The 17,396-nt window shown below is 42.5% G+C and overlaps 1 protein-coding gene across 1 annotated transcript; it reads right to left on the bottom strand.

The window, feature by feature from the left end:
* Positions 1–518: 518 nt before the first annotated feature.
* GORASP2 (golgi reassembly stacking protein 2) lies at positions 519–16,316 on the bottom strand. Its single transcript, XM_068685657.1, has 10 exons — positions 16,099–16,316; positions 8,858–8,938; positions 7,066–7,269; positions 6,566–6,652; positions 5,924–6,054; positions 5,185–5,317; positions 4,945–5,068; positions 4,493–4,579; positions 2,353–2,448; positions 519–1,569 (listed from the first exon to the last, which is right to left on the bottom strand). The coding sequence occupies exons 1-10, from the start codon at positions 16,159–16,161 to the stop codon at positions 1,250–1,252; spliced, it is 1,326 nt and encodes a 441-aa protein (XP_068541758.1). The 5' UTR covers positions 16,162–16,316; the 3' UTR covers positions 519–1,249.
* Between the last annotated feature and the right edge of the window lie 1,080 nt (positions 16,317–17,396).

Genomic DNA, 17,396 nt, shown 5'->3' with positions numbered 1-17,396 from the left:
CACCTAGTATTCCAAGCAGTGAGCAGGCACACTGCGTTGCTGAAAGGGATTATGTGGCTGTGGAGACAGACGTGGGCTCCAGCTTGCTGATGATACTCCCAAAGTTTGAACATATTAGTAGCAAACACATATGAAATCCCAGTAGTATAGAAGGACTGGAGCAGTGTAGAAGAGTTTTCCACATCAGTTGCACCTGACACCTGGAGCTCAAGCACTATCACCTGGAGTACAGCACACATACCAGGTTATATACATGGAAGTCTACAATTAATCTGTAATTTTCATCCTGAACATCAATTTAAAAAAAAAGTTTGAAACATTTGCAGGCAGATTTCATGACTCATTGCTACAACAGATCTAGCCACTTCTACTGACCCTGCTTCTACTAGGAAGTCTGGCATTCCCCTCTTAGATCTGTTCCTCTGGACATGAGCCCTTGTGCTTGAGAGAGTTAAGCTCAGAACAGTTGCAAGAATTTCAGCATTAAGCAAATAAACGTGCTATTTTGTCACATGGGATAAAATTCCAGGAATTTATTGCTGTATGTATGCTTAATCCATTAATTTGTCTTACAGTAGTCATGAAGTGCCAAATTGTGTGCTACATTTAACATTTCCTGCATTCCCTTCCAAATGCCATTTTACAGTGGGCGTGTGAAACAACGCAGCAGCAGTCACAAAACATGGCTTGAGCATCTCTCAAGAGCTCAAAATAAAGATTTGTGTACAAGCTGAATAACAAGATGTCAGTTAACAGGTCACTCAGCAACTTTAATAGAAATACCTTTAGGTGGAAGTTTTGCACTGTTAAAATTTACAATTCAGACTAAACATTCTCATCCCCACTGTAGTAACAAGATACTCGCAAAGACAAGAACTATGGTATGTAAATGTCACACGCAAGAACTGCTTCATTTCTATCAGAAGCAAAAGTTGCTAATAATAAGCAAGGAGAGGCCTAGCAGACTAAGGCTATCAGCCTATATTAAAAACATATACCTCCGAGTTTGGCAGTGGAATTCTATTTACCACCTTGAATTTTATTTTTTTTGGCTAAGTACCAGTACTCTTCCTCCCCACCCACCAAGCACACTTTATAAATCCCCTTTATTTTTATTATACCTCCATATTATTTACAGGATTCCTAAAGATTAAGTACAAACTAGTATGAAATTAATGATAGTTTGCTCTTCAAATATGTATCCCATGGCTAAATAAATACCAAGCCAATCCAACAGAGTGATCTGGAGTTATGATTCAGAAGCTTGTGTATCTGTGATGCCAGATGTTTTCTCATTGACGGCCAAGGATTCACTTGATTTGTCAACAATAGTCGCCTTAGAAGTTGGGGTAGCGCTATCCAAGGTGAGTGTAGAGGTCTGTTCTACATTTACAGTAGTGCCAGGGTCAACGGAAAAGCTTCCAGCTTGAGTCATGGAGGGAAGCAAATCTGTAGGCACTGTAGAAACCTCTGTGACCAAAGGAAGCAGGGGAACACATTTTGGTGGCATCGATAGAGGTGTTATTCCCATTAGATTCAGAGGCGGCAAAGACGGAAGAGTTGGCAAACCTAAAAAAAAGAACAAAAGCAGTGAGCTGCTACATATCACAGATCTGGATAGATTCTGTGTTAGTTTAAAACCTTCCCCTTCTCTAATCCTCTATTTAATTTCAAATGGCTACCTCTTCTCCAAGAGGAGCGTGAGCACAATATACCTGCAGTACTGATTCGGCAGACGAGTTTCAAAGCCCAATATATTTTGGAGACAAAGAATCAGAATAAACTCAAGTTTGTTTCCGCCTCCCCAGAGGACTAGGACTTTAACGCATTAATACTGATGATTAGATTTTTCTGGCTTTCACTTAAGCTGCCAGAAAAAAAAAAACTAACGAGAACCTTATTCCATGTAAGCTTTCCATTTCTTTTTGCTTGTTCCATATGTATCTTCAGCAGTTTTATTTTATTCAAAACCATAAATCTAGCATTAGTTGGTACTTCTGGCATTCAATCAGGGTTCTTCAATCTCCTTGTCCAGCAAACAAGGGAGCACCTCATATTTTCTTCCACCCATAAAACTACATACTTTATTTCTTGGCACAGGACAATCTCTCCTGGGGTTATAAATCAGGTAATATGAGATGAAACAACTAAACACAGACACAGGCTTAGAATTAGTTTATCTCAAAACATATTCCTTGCCTACCCAATCTGGGCACTAATGTCAACTCCCATCTCCAGCAAACATTCAATTTATCCTCTTTAGGACTCCACCAGATGGTTCTAAATGAGAGTGTCAACGATCATCAAGGAGGGACCTGCTATTACAGTGTTTCAGTTTGCAGAAGCACTTACCAGGCTGTATGATTTCTGGAACGATGTGTGGTGCTGGTAAATTAAGTTTGGACAGATCAGTCAGGTTGGGAAGCCCTGCTGGTAACGGCATCAGACCTGAGAGGAGAGTGGAAAAATGACAGTTGAAAATTTCAAGCTTTTTTTTCCCCCGTCTCTGGGATCTTATTATTTGAAGTTGTTTCATATTGCTTTACATCTTGATTATCATCTTTACATATAAAAATACAAATTCACTTGACTTTCAACTTCAAGTTACACAATGAAAAAAAAGTTACCAACTGCAGGAAGATAGGACTAGTAAATATACAATCCTAATCTTTCACATTTTCCTGAGGAAAACAGAATCTTATTTCAAGGAATAAACATTATTTAATTTCAAAGTTCAGCTTTTTAATAAAAGTTATTTCACTGCAGCACTGTACCAGAAGCCTTCCATTCCTAGCTTGAATGTCAGAAGATCATAATAATATGAAATGCAGGAAAAAAAAGAAACAACAGTATTAAGGATCGGAAATACTATTCTTAGTCTTTTCTATTCAGTTTATAATTGAAGTTAAACACAAAAATATATAGAAAAGGCAAAACAGTAACTTTCAAGGTCAGGAAGGACTAAAAATACAATACAAACATACAATGAACATAACACATGGCGTTTCATCATTGTGTTTGCTGTAAAACATCTTTCCCCTCCTGATTCTCCTGTCTTAGACGAGCTGTATTTCTGATACAATGGCTTTCTTCCTACTTTATAGTTAGTTCAAGGAAGTCTAATTCTGAGATAAATTGCTAATATTACAGTAGCAACAGGGAGAGGAGGCAGAGAGTCTAAAAGCAGGCAACTGTACACAAATTTTGATGAAAAAACATCTTTCTTTACCTATCTGAGAATTTATTAGCCACAAAGGCTGACATCATCTGAGTCAGAGCTTTCAGTTCAGCTCTAAGCAACTGAGGTTTTTTTAATCTGAAAAAAATCTGAACTTCGCACAAATTCACTCAAATTTTAAACCTCCTATATATTTAAGGCTTAAAATTTGCATGTCCATACTAGTGAAGTTGTAGTGCAGTATTCTAATAACTTTCAAAAAGGCTATGGTACTATTCTGAGAACAAATTGGAATAAAAATTCATATTTGCAGCTGTTTGGAGAGAAGGGTTATGGATGCAGGAAAGGAGAAGATATCAACAGAAGCTAAAGTTAGTGGTTTACTATTTTAGCTATGGGGTACAAGATTAAAAGTTCCCTGCTCTTGTATGCAAGCACTTAGCTCCCCTACATAATATTTCCTATGTTACAGACCATACCTCCATGCATTACTTAAAACCTTTATCTACTTTTTTTACAGCCTACAAAACAAAAACACAGTTCCTTCAGAGTTTTGGAGTGCATGACTGAGTCCTGTACCAGTGCATCAATTACATGGCAAAATCCCATACAAAACTTATCTTACCTGCTATTCTGGAGCATTAGTGCTCAAAACACTGTTACCAGGAAATAACATACACTACTTTGGAGACAGACTATTGCTTTTATTATACAGGGTTTAGTTGGTAAATAATTCAGAAACAGTAACTGCAACATATAGTTCTATACTGTTAGCCGTCTGCTTATACTAAGAAGAACAATCAAGCTGAGCATTAAAAAGGAGTCTCCTAAAATTGAATTTTTAATAGATGAAAGGAATGTAGGAACAGGCAAAGTATGCCTTCCCTGATCTTTTTTTCTGTCTTCATGTCTGAATGAAAAGAACAAACAGGAACTCTGAAGCTGCTAGCCAAAGTATTTTGCACCATACTGTTTATGACGTATGGCAAGTAGCAATGTATCAAATCAAGAAGTGTTGCAAGCACACCTAATACCTTCCATAGAAATCTAGAATGCTAAATCTACTGTGCAGGGGGGCCTGAAAGGTAAATGATTATCAGCTTTCTTGCTAACTCAGTCCTCTGCGCTAGAACCATGTGTACGGTGGGTCTATATAAAAAAAAGCTCAGAACATTGCAGAGATTGTATAAAAATGTTCTGAATGAAATGCCTAAGCTGTACAAAGCTATATCCTGTAGCCCCAAAAGAAGGGTGGGAAAAAAAGACTCTGCTTTCTCCTTTGTTTCAGAAATGTTTTAAATGTTACCTACTCACCTGGTAATGTAGTTGCTGGATTAACTGGTGGCACGGAAGTAAGGGACTGACTGACTTGTGGTGGTAATAATGGAACTGTTGGAACACCTGGTGGAGTATACAGGAAAACAACACTAATTTTAAGCATACAACACTTCAGCTCCCTTCTTCAAGGGAGTATGTGCCTTAATTAACCATACAACACTGACGAAGAAAATCATTATTTAAAATAACACGTATTTCTTATAGAAGTTACCAAATCTTTTGTGAGCAGTACTTGCATTATGCTTGTGTTAAAGAGAATATAACTAGTACAATGATCTAGCCTTTGTTGTTAAGTAAGGTTTTGGGAAGACAGAGGTTTGGGGAAGAGTCTCTCTTCTCCCTTTTATTAAATACATGCAAACACCTGTGAGTCAAACAAAAAGCCAATATACCTATGCATTTCAGAAGTTAGTTACTTCAACACTAACCTGTACTGAGAACATTACTGACAGTAGTTGAGGGTGAACTAATAGAAAGTCCAGAGAGACTCTGTTCAAGTCCTGCTGGCCCAGGGGGTAACGCCGGTGAAGGATTAACTGATGACAGCTGAACCTTTCCAAAAAGAAAAAGTTACATCATTAGGGTTTGTTTTCACAAGAACAAGTAAAAGCAGAAAAAAAAACCAAAACAATCCATTTTACGAAGCTAATGGAATGACTACAACTTACCTCTGTAAAGCCGTCTTTGAGAGGACTGAGAGATGCACTAGGCAACTGTCCTGGGAGAGAGATTTTCTTTCCCTCCTCAAATGGGCGTGTAGGTATCCTATGCAAATACCCATAACCAATGCCACATCCTAGGCTTTTAAAACATAAACATTTAAAAGTCAGTAAAGCAACTTTATACTAAAAACTACAGCAAGCAAATGCATGAAATACCCAAGATGCCAACAGGTTTCAAGATAAGTTCTATACAAATATCTGTGTTTATGGGAAAAAGCTAAATGTTGCCTCATTTTCTATGGAGAAGTAATCATTATGAGACAATAGAAAGGCAACTGTAGCTTTTAGCAATAAATATTTAGCACAAGTTCTATTGTTATTTGAACCAAGCAGCTGTATCAGGAATACACCTTGGCATTCAACTCATGCCTGTTGTTTGCAGTCCTGTTCTGGTACAGTGCAATACTGTACGAACATACTACAGCCTAATGAGTATTTGAAGTCTCATGCAGAAAGCAATCATTGCACTCTGTGCATTTTTGAACTAGCTAATTTCATCTGCAAATATATCCCCCCAATTAGTAACTAAATCTGAATTTCAAGTATGTATGGAATTTACTATAGCAGAAACACACTGGATATAAGAATAGTCTTTTCCTGGTTTTATAGGGAACTTAAGGAAGCAGGTTTTAGGCTACTGCTAGTAAGAAAGTTGCCTCAGCTCCCATGACGCATTTTTTCTTACCTGCCTTCTCCACCCCAGGCAGAATTTGGAGTAATCACCACTTCCCGACAGTTATCTGTGTCTGTGTTGTACACATAAAGTTTTAATGGCTTTGTTTCATGTGTTTCAATAAGGGAGAAGAGATCTTCAGACTGCAAAAGAATAATAACGAATGAGGGCTCCTTTGTCCTTATTTTATCACTTGATATGAGAATGATTATCTTCCTTGTCCCAACTTTCTGTCCCAGAACCTGGAAACTGCTACATGGTACAGTTGTTGCAGTGTTGCTGTTTTATCACAAGGAAAACTTGAAGTCATTTGCTGGTACAACTCAGAAGATATGTGGGACAACCCCAGATCTTCAATCTGCTATTTGATATATTAACATTAGAGTACAAAACGTTTGTATCTAACTTCATAAAGATATTTAAAAGCAATTTTAATTTCCAGAATTGCATTTAAGCACAGTGCAGGGGCAACATGCCAGAACACCTTCCTCTTGGTATTGTTACTTTAATTAGCAGTGAACAGACAGAACACGGGATGTTTCAAACTGCCTAGGTACTGTTTTCTAGTTTAACAGAAAAAAATCAGTGTTACTTACGTACGTAAATACATATATATATATTTTTTATATATATAACTTACATAAATGTACACACCTCATTCATAACAGTATCTGCTCCAATGATATAGTCACTGTGAGGTCTGAGTCCAGCCAATGCAGCAGGAGAATTTGGTTCCACTTCCTGATTTTAAGATGGAAAGTTATGAAACATTACATAACAGTCAGGGTGCAGCAGAACAGTTACATATGCACTTCACACAAGTTTTGAGTGAGACAAACTGGTCAAGTTTTAAACCCAGTTAATGGAACTAGTAAACTGAACTAGTAAAACAGCAGTGAAGTGACAGTCTCATTACACACCACCACAAGGAGTTCAGAATACTGTGCAACAGCACTGATACGAGATTTGATAACATACACGATTCTACTTCAAAAGCCTTTCAAAAAACAAAGCCAATGACCAGAAAACAGACCAATTTCACCTCGTAGTTTGCATACCCCCTTGCAAGTTACTTTTCTATAAAAAGACTGAAAACCATTAACAGTAAGCAACATATTTTGCAGTAAGAAAAATACTCAGAAGTCCGTACATACCAATACATGCCATACGTTTTCGTTGGCCCCATCGAAGCTGCAGAAACGAATGCTCACCCCCAGCAGGCCCTGTCCACCCCACATGTTGCTGGGGGTCACTGATGTTTCTCTGAGCTCCAGTGTTTTGCTACTGTACACCAGCATTTTTACAGGTTTTTCAACATTTGCTTTCAACAGGTCCTTGAGAGTGTCATTGTCTTTATTCTGTAAATGTTTGAAGAAGAGCTTGATTTAGCGTTGAACACGGTGAACATCCAGTTCTATAGCACCACTGTTGCATGTCTGAAGTCCTATAAACACTAAGCATTATCAGAACGTATCTCTACAGCTATTTCATAACAAGCTTTCAGTCCCTTCACAATTCTGTAATACACCTCCAGAGAAAAACTGTGGTTTCCCAGTAATAGATCATATATTCCAAATGTAAAAACACTTCAATTAAACCTAAGATATAATATACAGGAAATTGACATTTAAATATGGAGATACGCCTGTTTCCCGTTCATAAACTTGGTACTTTTAACAAAGTTCACATCAGAAACATTCAATTCCTACAACATTCAAGTAATTAATGACAGAATTTTTGCACTGATACTAGCTAGCTCCAGTAACTTGTTTTAGGATAACTTGTTACCCAAAACAGAGCAACAGCATTTTTGGAACTATCAGTTTGTGGTTTTTTGTTTGTTTTGTTTTTGTTTTGTTAAGGACCAGTATATCAACAGCATCTGAGGCCATGTTTGCAAGAAGACATTGGGAACACCTCTCTGGCAAGAGGGAGCAGAGGACAGGGACTGAGGCACCCCTGAACGAGCCAGCTCTAGATTCAGAAGCCATGTACCAGCCCCACATGGGACCAAAGCCGAGCTGCACTGCTCACAGACATCCTGGTTACAGGCTCAGTTACACCACTTCAAGTTCCAGCTTAGCATTTATTGCAGCACTGTTTTGCACGTGGACATATACGTTGCTCTGATTAGTTTAACAATCCTCAGGTAGTAGAATCTTAGGCTATGTAAACATGGACCTGTTTACTCAAAACCCACGCAGGACATAATGTGCAATTCAAATTCTTAATTCTGCAAGTAAATCTGTATTATGAGAATGCCAGAAAACTGATTTGAAACAGCAAGTTTTGAGAAATAACTACAGGGCCTACTTGTCATGCTTCCAGAGAAAAAAATCACTTAAAGTAGAGCAGATATTTCCACAGGAGAAAGAAAGAGCTCATCCCACTCTGAGCTCTTTCCGTATGTTCTTAGATATGCCCTGCAGCTTTGCAGAGTCTTTCTTGAACCAGCTTCACTGGCAGAGTTTACCCACAGCTGTTTTTTTCCACTGCTCTGATGGTTTGCTGTCTCACAACAGCTCTGCTTGAAAACTTTCTCACATGGTTCCTGCCCAGCTAACAGCTTTGACAACAGTTCTTTCAACCAACTTGTTTTGACTGAAATGAGTTCACAAGTTCTCACACAAGCAGTTTTACAGATGGAACTGGAGGGGCACTCACACAAGCAGCTAGAGGTGGGTCAGCAGCTAGTATTACCTTCTGCTGGCAGAGATGGTTGCACAGAGTGTCTGTCTGCACTCCTACTTTCCAGCATAATTTTTGATACAACTACAGTTATAAGGTAATGGAAATTGATTTCTGATGTAGTTAGGCATTCCAATTTTAGACCAAGGATAAATATTATATATATATTTAAATAAATACAATTGTTTATCTATAGAAATAAGATTCCCAACATGTTGCTTGTATTCAGTCAGTATTATAAAATAACAGCACACTTACCAGTCTCGAACCATTAATAGACACAATAAAATCAAAGAACGGCTCCAGTCCAGCCCTGTGCCCCGGTGAGTTTTCTTGCACCTACCAGAAAATGAAACAAGAGTTCAGCAACAGCGTACCAGTGCTGGTTTATAGATTAGAATTGTATTTCTGGTTGTGCTATGTGTAGTTCTAGAAGCTACTGATATTTGTACGTACCATTTTTAGTATGTTCAAATACAATCTTTTGGATCAAAACAGTACCTCCCTTAAAAAGCATATAAAGATCACTAATTTATACTTTATTGAGGAAGGACAATACTAAACAATCACTGGGACAAACACTGCTTCAGCAGCTGCAGCAGTTAAATTGCAGACATTTATTTCAATAAAGGACATTATGGTCAAAGGGCAAGCATAACAAATTCTGAAGAAGTTTGTTAAAAAGCAGCATCTTTACCCTGACTACCAACACTGGGCCCTGCTTTTCATCTTACACTTATTAGAGGAAAAGGAGAGTTACATCTGCGTAAGCAGAGGTTGTTATCTCATGATTAAACATCACCTGTTGACATTCCTGAGAAATAGAGGGCATGTGTACAAGCTATGATTCATTACCATACCAGCAAGCCACAAGAAAAGGGAAGGATGCAATGTTGCAGCTATGGCAGCTCAAATAATTCAACCACTCCACTAGAACAGACCTAAGTGTTGGATATGCATTTCTCCCAGAATCTTAAAGTATGTTTTTAATTCCAAATGGAACAACTGAGACACATACTCTGCCAGTGCTGGCTTTTCACTGTTAGATGCATTGCCAATATAGACAAAAGAAACTCCAACATGGCTGTCAGATTTTTCCTACTGCCTTTGGAGCAAAGCATATCTATCTTTACTTGTCAATTGATTCATTTTACTTGCTGGCTTTCTTTTACATCCTACATTCATCTTCCAAATGCTCTAAAAAGCATCATCCTTTACAGTGTGGTTTCTTATATTACATGTTAATCCATCTGACAGAACTGGTACAAATCTGGTAGTTTGTTCAATACCAATCTAATTCTGCAGGAATTCAGCTTTCTTAGTATGACTCATTTAAAAGAAAATATTCTAATACGGAAAAAAAGTTAGATTACTACTGAAACTGGCCTCTTAGACTATTTATCTCTGCCTGACACAATCACAGTGTCAGGGCTTGGAAAAAACGCAGATTACTTGTGGGTAGCCTTCTGTAACAGATGCCAGAAGCCTAGAATATTAGTGTCACATAATCAAAACATTAACAAAAAATAATTTGGAATCAGTAGTTTCATTAATTGCTGTCAAAATTTGATAAAGCAGCCACCAAGTACAAATTAGACACTATTCTGACACTGTCAGCCAAAGCAATAAAAACAACTGAGGTAGAAATAACATCACAGAAAACCCCATTTCCAATGAGATCCTAACATGTGTCTACAGAAGTGTCTCTTCAAGACACCTGCATGCTCCTTGGAAATGAAAGGTATTATCCCTAGGTGCCAGCTATTAACTGCATGGGACCACAGCTCTCACTCACCAGCACAGCCCAGCAAGCCAGAAGCACGGGGCTGCCCCACGCTACGAGGCCAGTCTGTGGGTTTGAGATACCTCTCGCCAAGAGTCACTGGGGTCAGAGAGTGAGCTGTGCACCGGGTCAGGGGTGAGAGTACAAGCTACACTCCACGTGGTGGGCCCCCTGACGTGATTGCACAGAAACGCCTGGGCACACTGAGGATGTGTTGCTTTGACTTCAGTGAACTGTACCCAGAGCTCATCTTTAACTTTAGGTATTAAAACTTCCAAAAACATAGAGCCTCAGAACAGCATCCACAAACAAATTTTAGCTTAATAGAGAGGCTGGGTGATTATTCTGCTCAAATGTGGAGAGCATTTACTTGTTAAGTCAGGTACTCGAGGCTTTTCCACCAAAGAAAGGTTAAACAAACAATTTCATGAAAGCAGTAAAGAACTCCAGTTTCCGATGGACATGTTCCATAATTGCATTCTCAGGCTTGAAGTTTCTCCTATACTCGAGTTATTCAACACATCCTTTCCTTGGATGTGGTTCTTCTAGTAGCTAATGAAGGACGAGCTGTTTGTTGCTCAGTTTAGGGAGGGGACAAGAAAATGCTTTATAGGGTCTCCCTACCTCACTCCACCACCTATTTCACATTTTGTATTTTCTAATATGCCTGACAGGAAGGCTTTCCACCTAAACAAAATCAGCAGATGGTTTCAGAAAATATTGGGAGAACTCGTAAAGTCAGAAAATGTCATCTTAAACCTCATCAAGAAAAATGAGTAAACCCAGCAACCCAATACATTTCTTCAGATAACGTACCAGATTGTTAGACCCAGATACACGTCATGGCCGTGAAATCATGAAAAGCCAGATGCCAGCCAGCAAACAGCTGCAAAAGCAGCCCTGACACGGCTTTATTCAGAGATTCTCCTTATCCAGAGATTCTCTTTATTCAGAGATTCTCCTCCATTTCTAAATGCATTACTTAAAAGAAGAAGAAAAAGCCCAACCCCTCTGCCACAACATCCTTCCCACCACAACCTCACATATGATAGATGACATCCTGAACCTTTTAAACTAACGGTGACCTGTATTCAGTAAGGTAATCTTTTAAAATTAGAAGGAGCACCTACAATAAATGAGAATTACATATACTCAGCATCTATCAATGTCAGGCTCACTGACACATGAAATGGATGGATTTGGTATTCTAAGTACATTACTTACAGTCTGCCCAAAACTGATGAAGGCACCGTGAGAGCTCCCGAGTTCTGAACGATTAGTTTGCAGAAATTATCTTTAGATGTTGAACACTTTCCCACATATCCATCTGAACCCTGAACATCTTTGCACGGTCTCTTTGTAAAAGAGCTTGCAGAAACTGCCAGGAAGCTGTCTCTGAAAGTAATCAAGCTCTTACAGCTGCATAAATCACACAAACACATGTACCTGTACCCCCCTTCTGTCACCGCGTGTCCTCATCCTGTGGTGTACAGGTTCAGTCACAAAGTTCCGTATTTCCCTAGCTTGTTTGGGCCTGATGCCACTGGTGGGAAAGCGTTTTCATGCCTGACAGTCCCAGCAAAACCTGTAAGTGCTGTACTCATTCCATGTGAGAGCTCTTCCCCTCGAAGAAGCAACATGCTCAGCACTGCGTGACACCAGCAGTGACCCCACACAGCTCCACGCTGTGACCCCACGCTGCACCATCGTGTTTTCAACCATCCATCCATCCACCGCCCTGCACAGCGCCACGCACACAGCACAGCTTTCTGCTCCGAGCACAGGTCATGGTTCTCATCAGGAACTACAGCAATGAAGGGTAACTAGGGGTCCTGGGAAACACGAGGGCACAGAAACCTTGCTGCTCGTGATGGAAATAAAGGTTCCATTTATAGGTACATAAATTCTGGGCCTCCTGAGCAATCCTGCTTTGTGCTTCTCTGCCTGTATTTTCCAAGTCAGTCAGTAATCGAGTAAGGACTGAGGGGAAAAAAAAAAAAGTCAAGTATTGCCACTCACAACAGATGCGACTGCAGGCAAGATACCATGCACAGCTGCTTAGGAAGCCTAATTCCCTACAAGCCAGCTGTTACTGCAGCCGTGTAAGTTACAGCCACCTGTGGGTAAATGCTGTGACTTTCGTGAGTACAGAAAAGCAGCACAATAGACTACCAAGAAGAGCTGTGGAACCACTGCCACCAGAGGCTTTTAACAGCAAGCAAAGAAAATATCAGGAATGCTGAAAGTCAGAAGGTAGAAAAGGGCTTTATGGCCCTTCCAGCCTCATATAATGCTGCAGGCCCTCAGCTTCTTGCTGAGGTGGCAGCACCCAGACAGCAGGGCTGCTGAGCACATACATCACACACGTTATTTCACTTTTAATTCACTGTCATGAATTAAGAAAGGAAAAAGTTTCAAGAGCAAGACACTAATAATAATCTATGTAACAAATAAGATTTTTTTTCCATAAATACATAGTATTTCTTCTCACTAAAAACTCAACACTACCCCTCTGTAACTACATAGTATAGACTTATTTCACACATTACAGTAGGGCTGCTTAGCAACACAATGGTCACAATTTTAAGCCCTGAGCCTCCAATGCTACAGCACATGGAATGAGGCATGGAAGCCATGATTCTCAAAAGCAGATGAAGGCTCTTGGCACTTTTGAAAGTCATACTAGTGTCCACTTAAACCTTTTAGAGCTTGGCTGCGAGCACTAAATACACAACTTCTAGTAAGCAAAAGCTTCAAAGCATTTTATTTTTCAAACAAGAAATCCTAAGTAATATTTACTTTAGTACCAACAAAATGCTGAATAAAGTGTTTTTTTTTTTGTTTTTGGTTTTTTTTTGTAGTTCTTCTGCATGCTCTGTAATAGGTGATAAAACTTCATTATGTATAGTCTATGAGCAATTCCTCTGTTAGGGCTTATAACCAATTTTATTTGTCAGCTATTATGACACATTACACAGTATAACTGTATTGAATTTCCTTACGAACAACCAGCTTTTAAGAAAAAAAGCTTTATAAGCTTTTTATAAGAAAATAGATTCCCTCCGCACAGCACCAAATTTTATTTTTAACACACAGCACTCACATTGAGCATTTAAAAACCCAGCCCCCTTTAGAAAAGAAGAATCCTCTTCATGGCTACATGCTTGCATCTCTACTACAACAAACTGAAACATTTAATTAAAAGTTAGAAATCTACACTTCAGGCACAGTCATTCACTATCTTTTTGTGAGAACAGCATATGACACAGCAACATACAGATCTCTAGCAGATAAAAATTCTTGTATTGCTTATTTTTGAAAAAAAAACAAAAAACTGTCAAATGGAACGTGGACAAAGTAGCAGCTTTGCATTTGTAATGCCGAACAGGAAAGTTTTTCAAAATTACACTTCAGTCTGATTTGAAGAGCAGACATAAGCGTCTACTGAGAATACACAGAGGCAGACAGTCACCCTACTCCACCACGTAATTGTATGTTAAAAGGTGTATATTTGTTTCCAATGTAAGAAGAAGCTATGGTGAAAATCCCCAGAGTTCAGTAACAGTGCACACTACCAGCTGGGGAGGCAGCAGTTAAAAGCAAGATTTATCAGCACATTACACAACCCAGTAAATGAAAGCCTAACAGCAGAAGCATGTATGACAAATAAAAATATGTTCTAAAGAACTGATTAAAACACAGGACAGATCATTAGGTGTACCTGTGAAGGGGCGATGGCAACAGAACAGTCTGCAACTTTATCTCCATCTTAATTAAAAAAAAAAAAAAAAGCTACATTTCAGTGCCTAGGAACCCCAACAGCACAGTCCACAGCAGCTTGTCCCATCAAGGATACCTGTGATGAAATTGCTTTCCTTCTACAACGCTTCAGTCCTGGAGGGTTCATATTTCCTGTTACAAGTGCACTGATAAAAAGCCCACAATGAAAGCAATGCTGTGTTGCATATTAGCAGGAGCTGCCAAAAAGACTCAAGTAATCTTTTAAAGGAAAGTGAAAAGAAGTGAGAAATTAACGATTAACAAGTCTGTATTATTCCCTTGCTCTCTGTTCTCCTGGTCCTGCTCGGAGTGACAGGAATGGCACTTGCTCCCAGCCCCGCAGGGAGGCGGTCGGTGCGGTCTGGAAGGCTCGCTGTCAGAAACCTGTGACGTGCAGCTGCCTGGGCAGCTTCTGCGTGGCTCCCAGGCCTGCCAGTCTGATTTACATGAGCAAAACACCGCGCTCAGAACTCAAGTTTGAGCTCGAGTATAAAGTAGAAGACAGCAGGAGCACTGCTCAATGCGCTGCCAGAGGCTGGGCCACGCAGACAGGCCAAGCATTTGCGCAGAGCTCCTCCAGCAGCGGGAGCTGAGCTTAACATCGCTGAGCACCTTGCTACGGAGCACCAACTGCAGGGCTCAGCTTGGGAAAACTAAGTTGGGAAACTCTACTCACATACATTTAAATTTAAACATTTCAAATTATAATTTTATGGCTCTTCTCAATTTTGAATCTACAAACCTAACTAAATATAAGCACTGGCCTTGCTCCTATTAGGCTGCGATCATGGTGCAATTTAAGATGCCTGTCAACAGGAAGAATAATGGTTCGTTGTCATGGCATCTGAAGACTTCAGCAGGAAGATACAGTAGTGAAAAACAGACATCAGTCTGCTTGCAACAGCCTGCCGGTCCTTTCCTGCATTTAATGGAAAACTGGCTGTCCTCTCACAAGTCAACTTCTTCAATGTGCACCTACCATTTACAGTTAGAGACCAGTAATCAAACACTGCCACCTCAAGTTACAGAAAAACCATTACAACCAGAAGGTGCCTCAGTGAAAACAAAGTTGCCAGATTCAAGTAGAATTATAATAAAGGAAGTGGATTACGCTTCATAGAAGAGATGTGCCTCACTTTACTAACAAGCTCTGACCAAACCGTATGAACTGCTGAATCTGGCAGAGCTGACATTCTAACTGCACACCACTTATTTTACAGCCCCTGAGAGTAAGAAGATGGTATTTATGCTATCCCATGCTGAAGAGTAAGTGTCTTCCACAACATGCCTTTCTCACCTGCTATCCTAAAACAAGGTATTTGGTGGAGGAATGGAAAAACCAAAATGGATTCTTATACATTAGCAACATTACAAAGGAGAAACAGACCGCCACGCCTGCAGCTTATGTGGCATCTTTTCTAGCAGACGAACGGGTGTTATCAGAATACCAACATTCGCTTTCCAAAAGCATCACCCAACATCTTAACACCTCAGAGACGACCTCTGCTCTCCCACACGCAGCTGCAGCTCTCCGCCAGCAGCCCCAGCCGGGCACGGCCCTGCAGCTCCTCCACACGCCCGGAACGCGGGGCCGGCCCGGCTCGGCAGCTGAGGCGGCCAAACCAGGCGCACACGGGAGCCCCCGCACAGCAGCGCCCGCCGGGAGGGCGCCGTGCGCTGCTCCCGCGCCGGCCGTTGGCCTCCAGCCCCCCGGAGCCCTCGGAGGCGCTCCCGGAGCCGCCCGCAGGCCGCGGCGCCGCCCCGCCGGGAGCCCCCGTGCCGCGGGAGCCCGGCCCCGGCCCCGGCCGCTGCCGTCCCGCGGTGCCCCCGCGCAGGGCCGAGGCGGCGGGGCCCTAACGGCCGCCCTGTCCCTACCGGCCGCGGGCCGCCCCCTCCCGTCCCGTCCCGTCCCGTCCCGTCCCGCCGCGGCCCTCACCCTCAGGACGTGGTACCCCTCGGTGCCGCCGCCGGGGATGTCGACGCTCTGCGAGGCGCCCATGGCGGCGGGCGGGCGGGCAGCAGAGCCGAGCCGAGCCGAGCCGAGCCGCGCGGTGCGGGGCGCTGCGGGCAGGGCAGGGCCGGGCAGGGCCAGGCAGGCCCCCACGGACGTGGCACCCGCTCCTCCCGCCCGCCTCGGCAGGGGCGGGGCCCGGCGGCGCGGGGCAGGCCGGGAGGGGCCGGGGGAGCGGCGCCACAGCGCCCCCTGGCGCCGCCTCCGGGAGCGGCAGCAGCGGGAGGAGGGGGCGAGGCCGCGCGGTGGCCACGAGGGGCCGCGCGCCGCCCGCTCGGCACTGGCGCCCCCTGGCGGCCCGGGGGGGGAGCGCTGCGGCCGCCGCTGCCTGCGGCGATGCACGGAGCTGGGCGGGGGTCGGGGCACGGCGCTGAAGATCCTGGGTATCCTGATGGAATCCCGATGGAATCCCTTCGTTACAGGAAGAGTTAACCTCGCGGATCACCAAAGGCAGCAGCACAAAGCAAAAGGGCAAAGCAAGGAACGCGTAACTAAACTGCGTCTGACAAGAAATCCTGTGCGCTTTATAGGGAACGAGACGCTTACCGCAGCACGGTGTAACACCGACGTGAGTCAATAAAGGAAAAGTCACCCAAACGAGGCCAAGACTGTTACCAGCTGAAGCTCGTTTCCTGCTTCCGTACATACGCCATTTCAATTCTGGAAGAAGTTCCCAGCCATATTCTTTTCTTTTTTGATGCCAGTTGTTTATGATGGACAGCATCACAGGACATCCAGCACAGCAGTTTTGGTTCGCTTCCCTTTATCCAAAGGCTTCTGCGGGATCCACAGCTGGTGGCCAGCTGCCACCCATGGTCATTCTTTTGTGCTCTGCTGGGAGAGCGGCCCCTTATGTTGCTAGGCAGGTGCCATCAGTTTTGAGGACTGCCCGTAGGTGTTCCGTGCCCGCGAGGCAGATGCTAGGCAGGTGCTGCCCTCCCGGTCGGCTGCCTCTGCCATGCCCGCCCCTCCTTTGCTGTCTCTGTGGCCAGACAGTTGGCAGCTGCTGCCTCGCACTCAGCAGAGGCTGGCCATGCTCGCTGGCATCCTAGCTCCCCGTTCGCTCTCCCGCTGGACTTTCCTGCCCTCTCTGCAGTTACGTTATTTGTAACATGGCAGATTTCTGCACCTCTCAACACTAAAGGCCCAGGCTTTGATTCCCTTTTCTCTCAGCCTTTATTATTGCTTCCTTCAGTCACTTCCCGGCCCGGGATGGATCAGTC

This window comes from Anas acuta, chromosome 6, assembly GCF_963932015.1.
Source record: "Anas acuta chromosome 6, bAnaAcu1.1, whole genome shotgun sequence".
NCBI classification, from domain to species: domain Eukaryota; kingdom Metazoa; phylum Chordata; class Aves; order Anseriformes; family Anatidae; genus Anas; species Anas acuta.
Note: the sequence above shows the minus strand (reverse complement) of the source record. Positions and strands in the feature narration are given on the sequence as shown.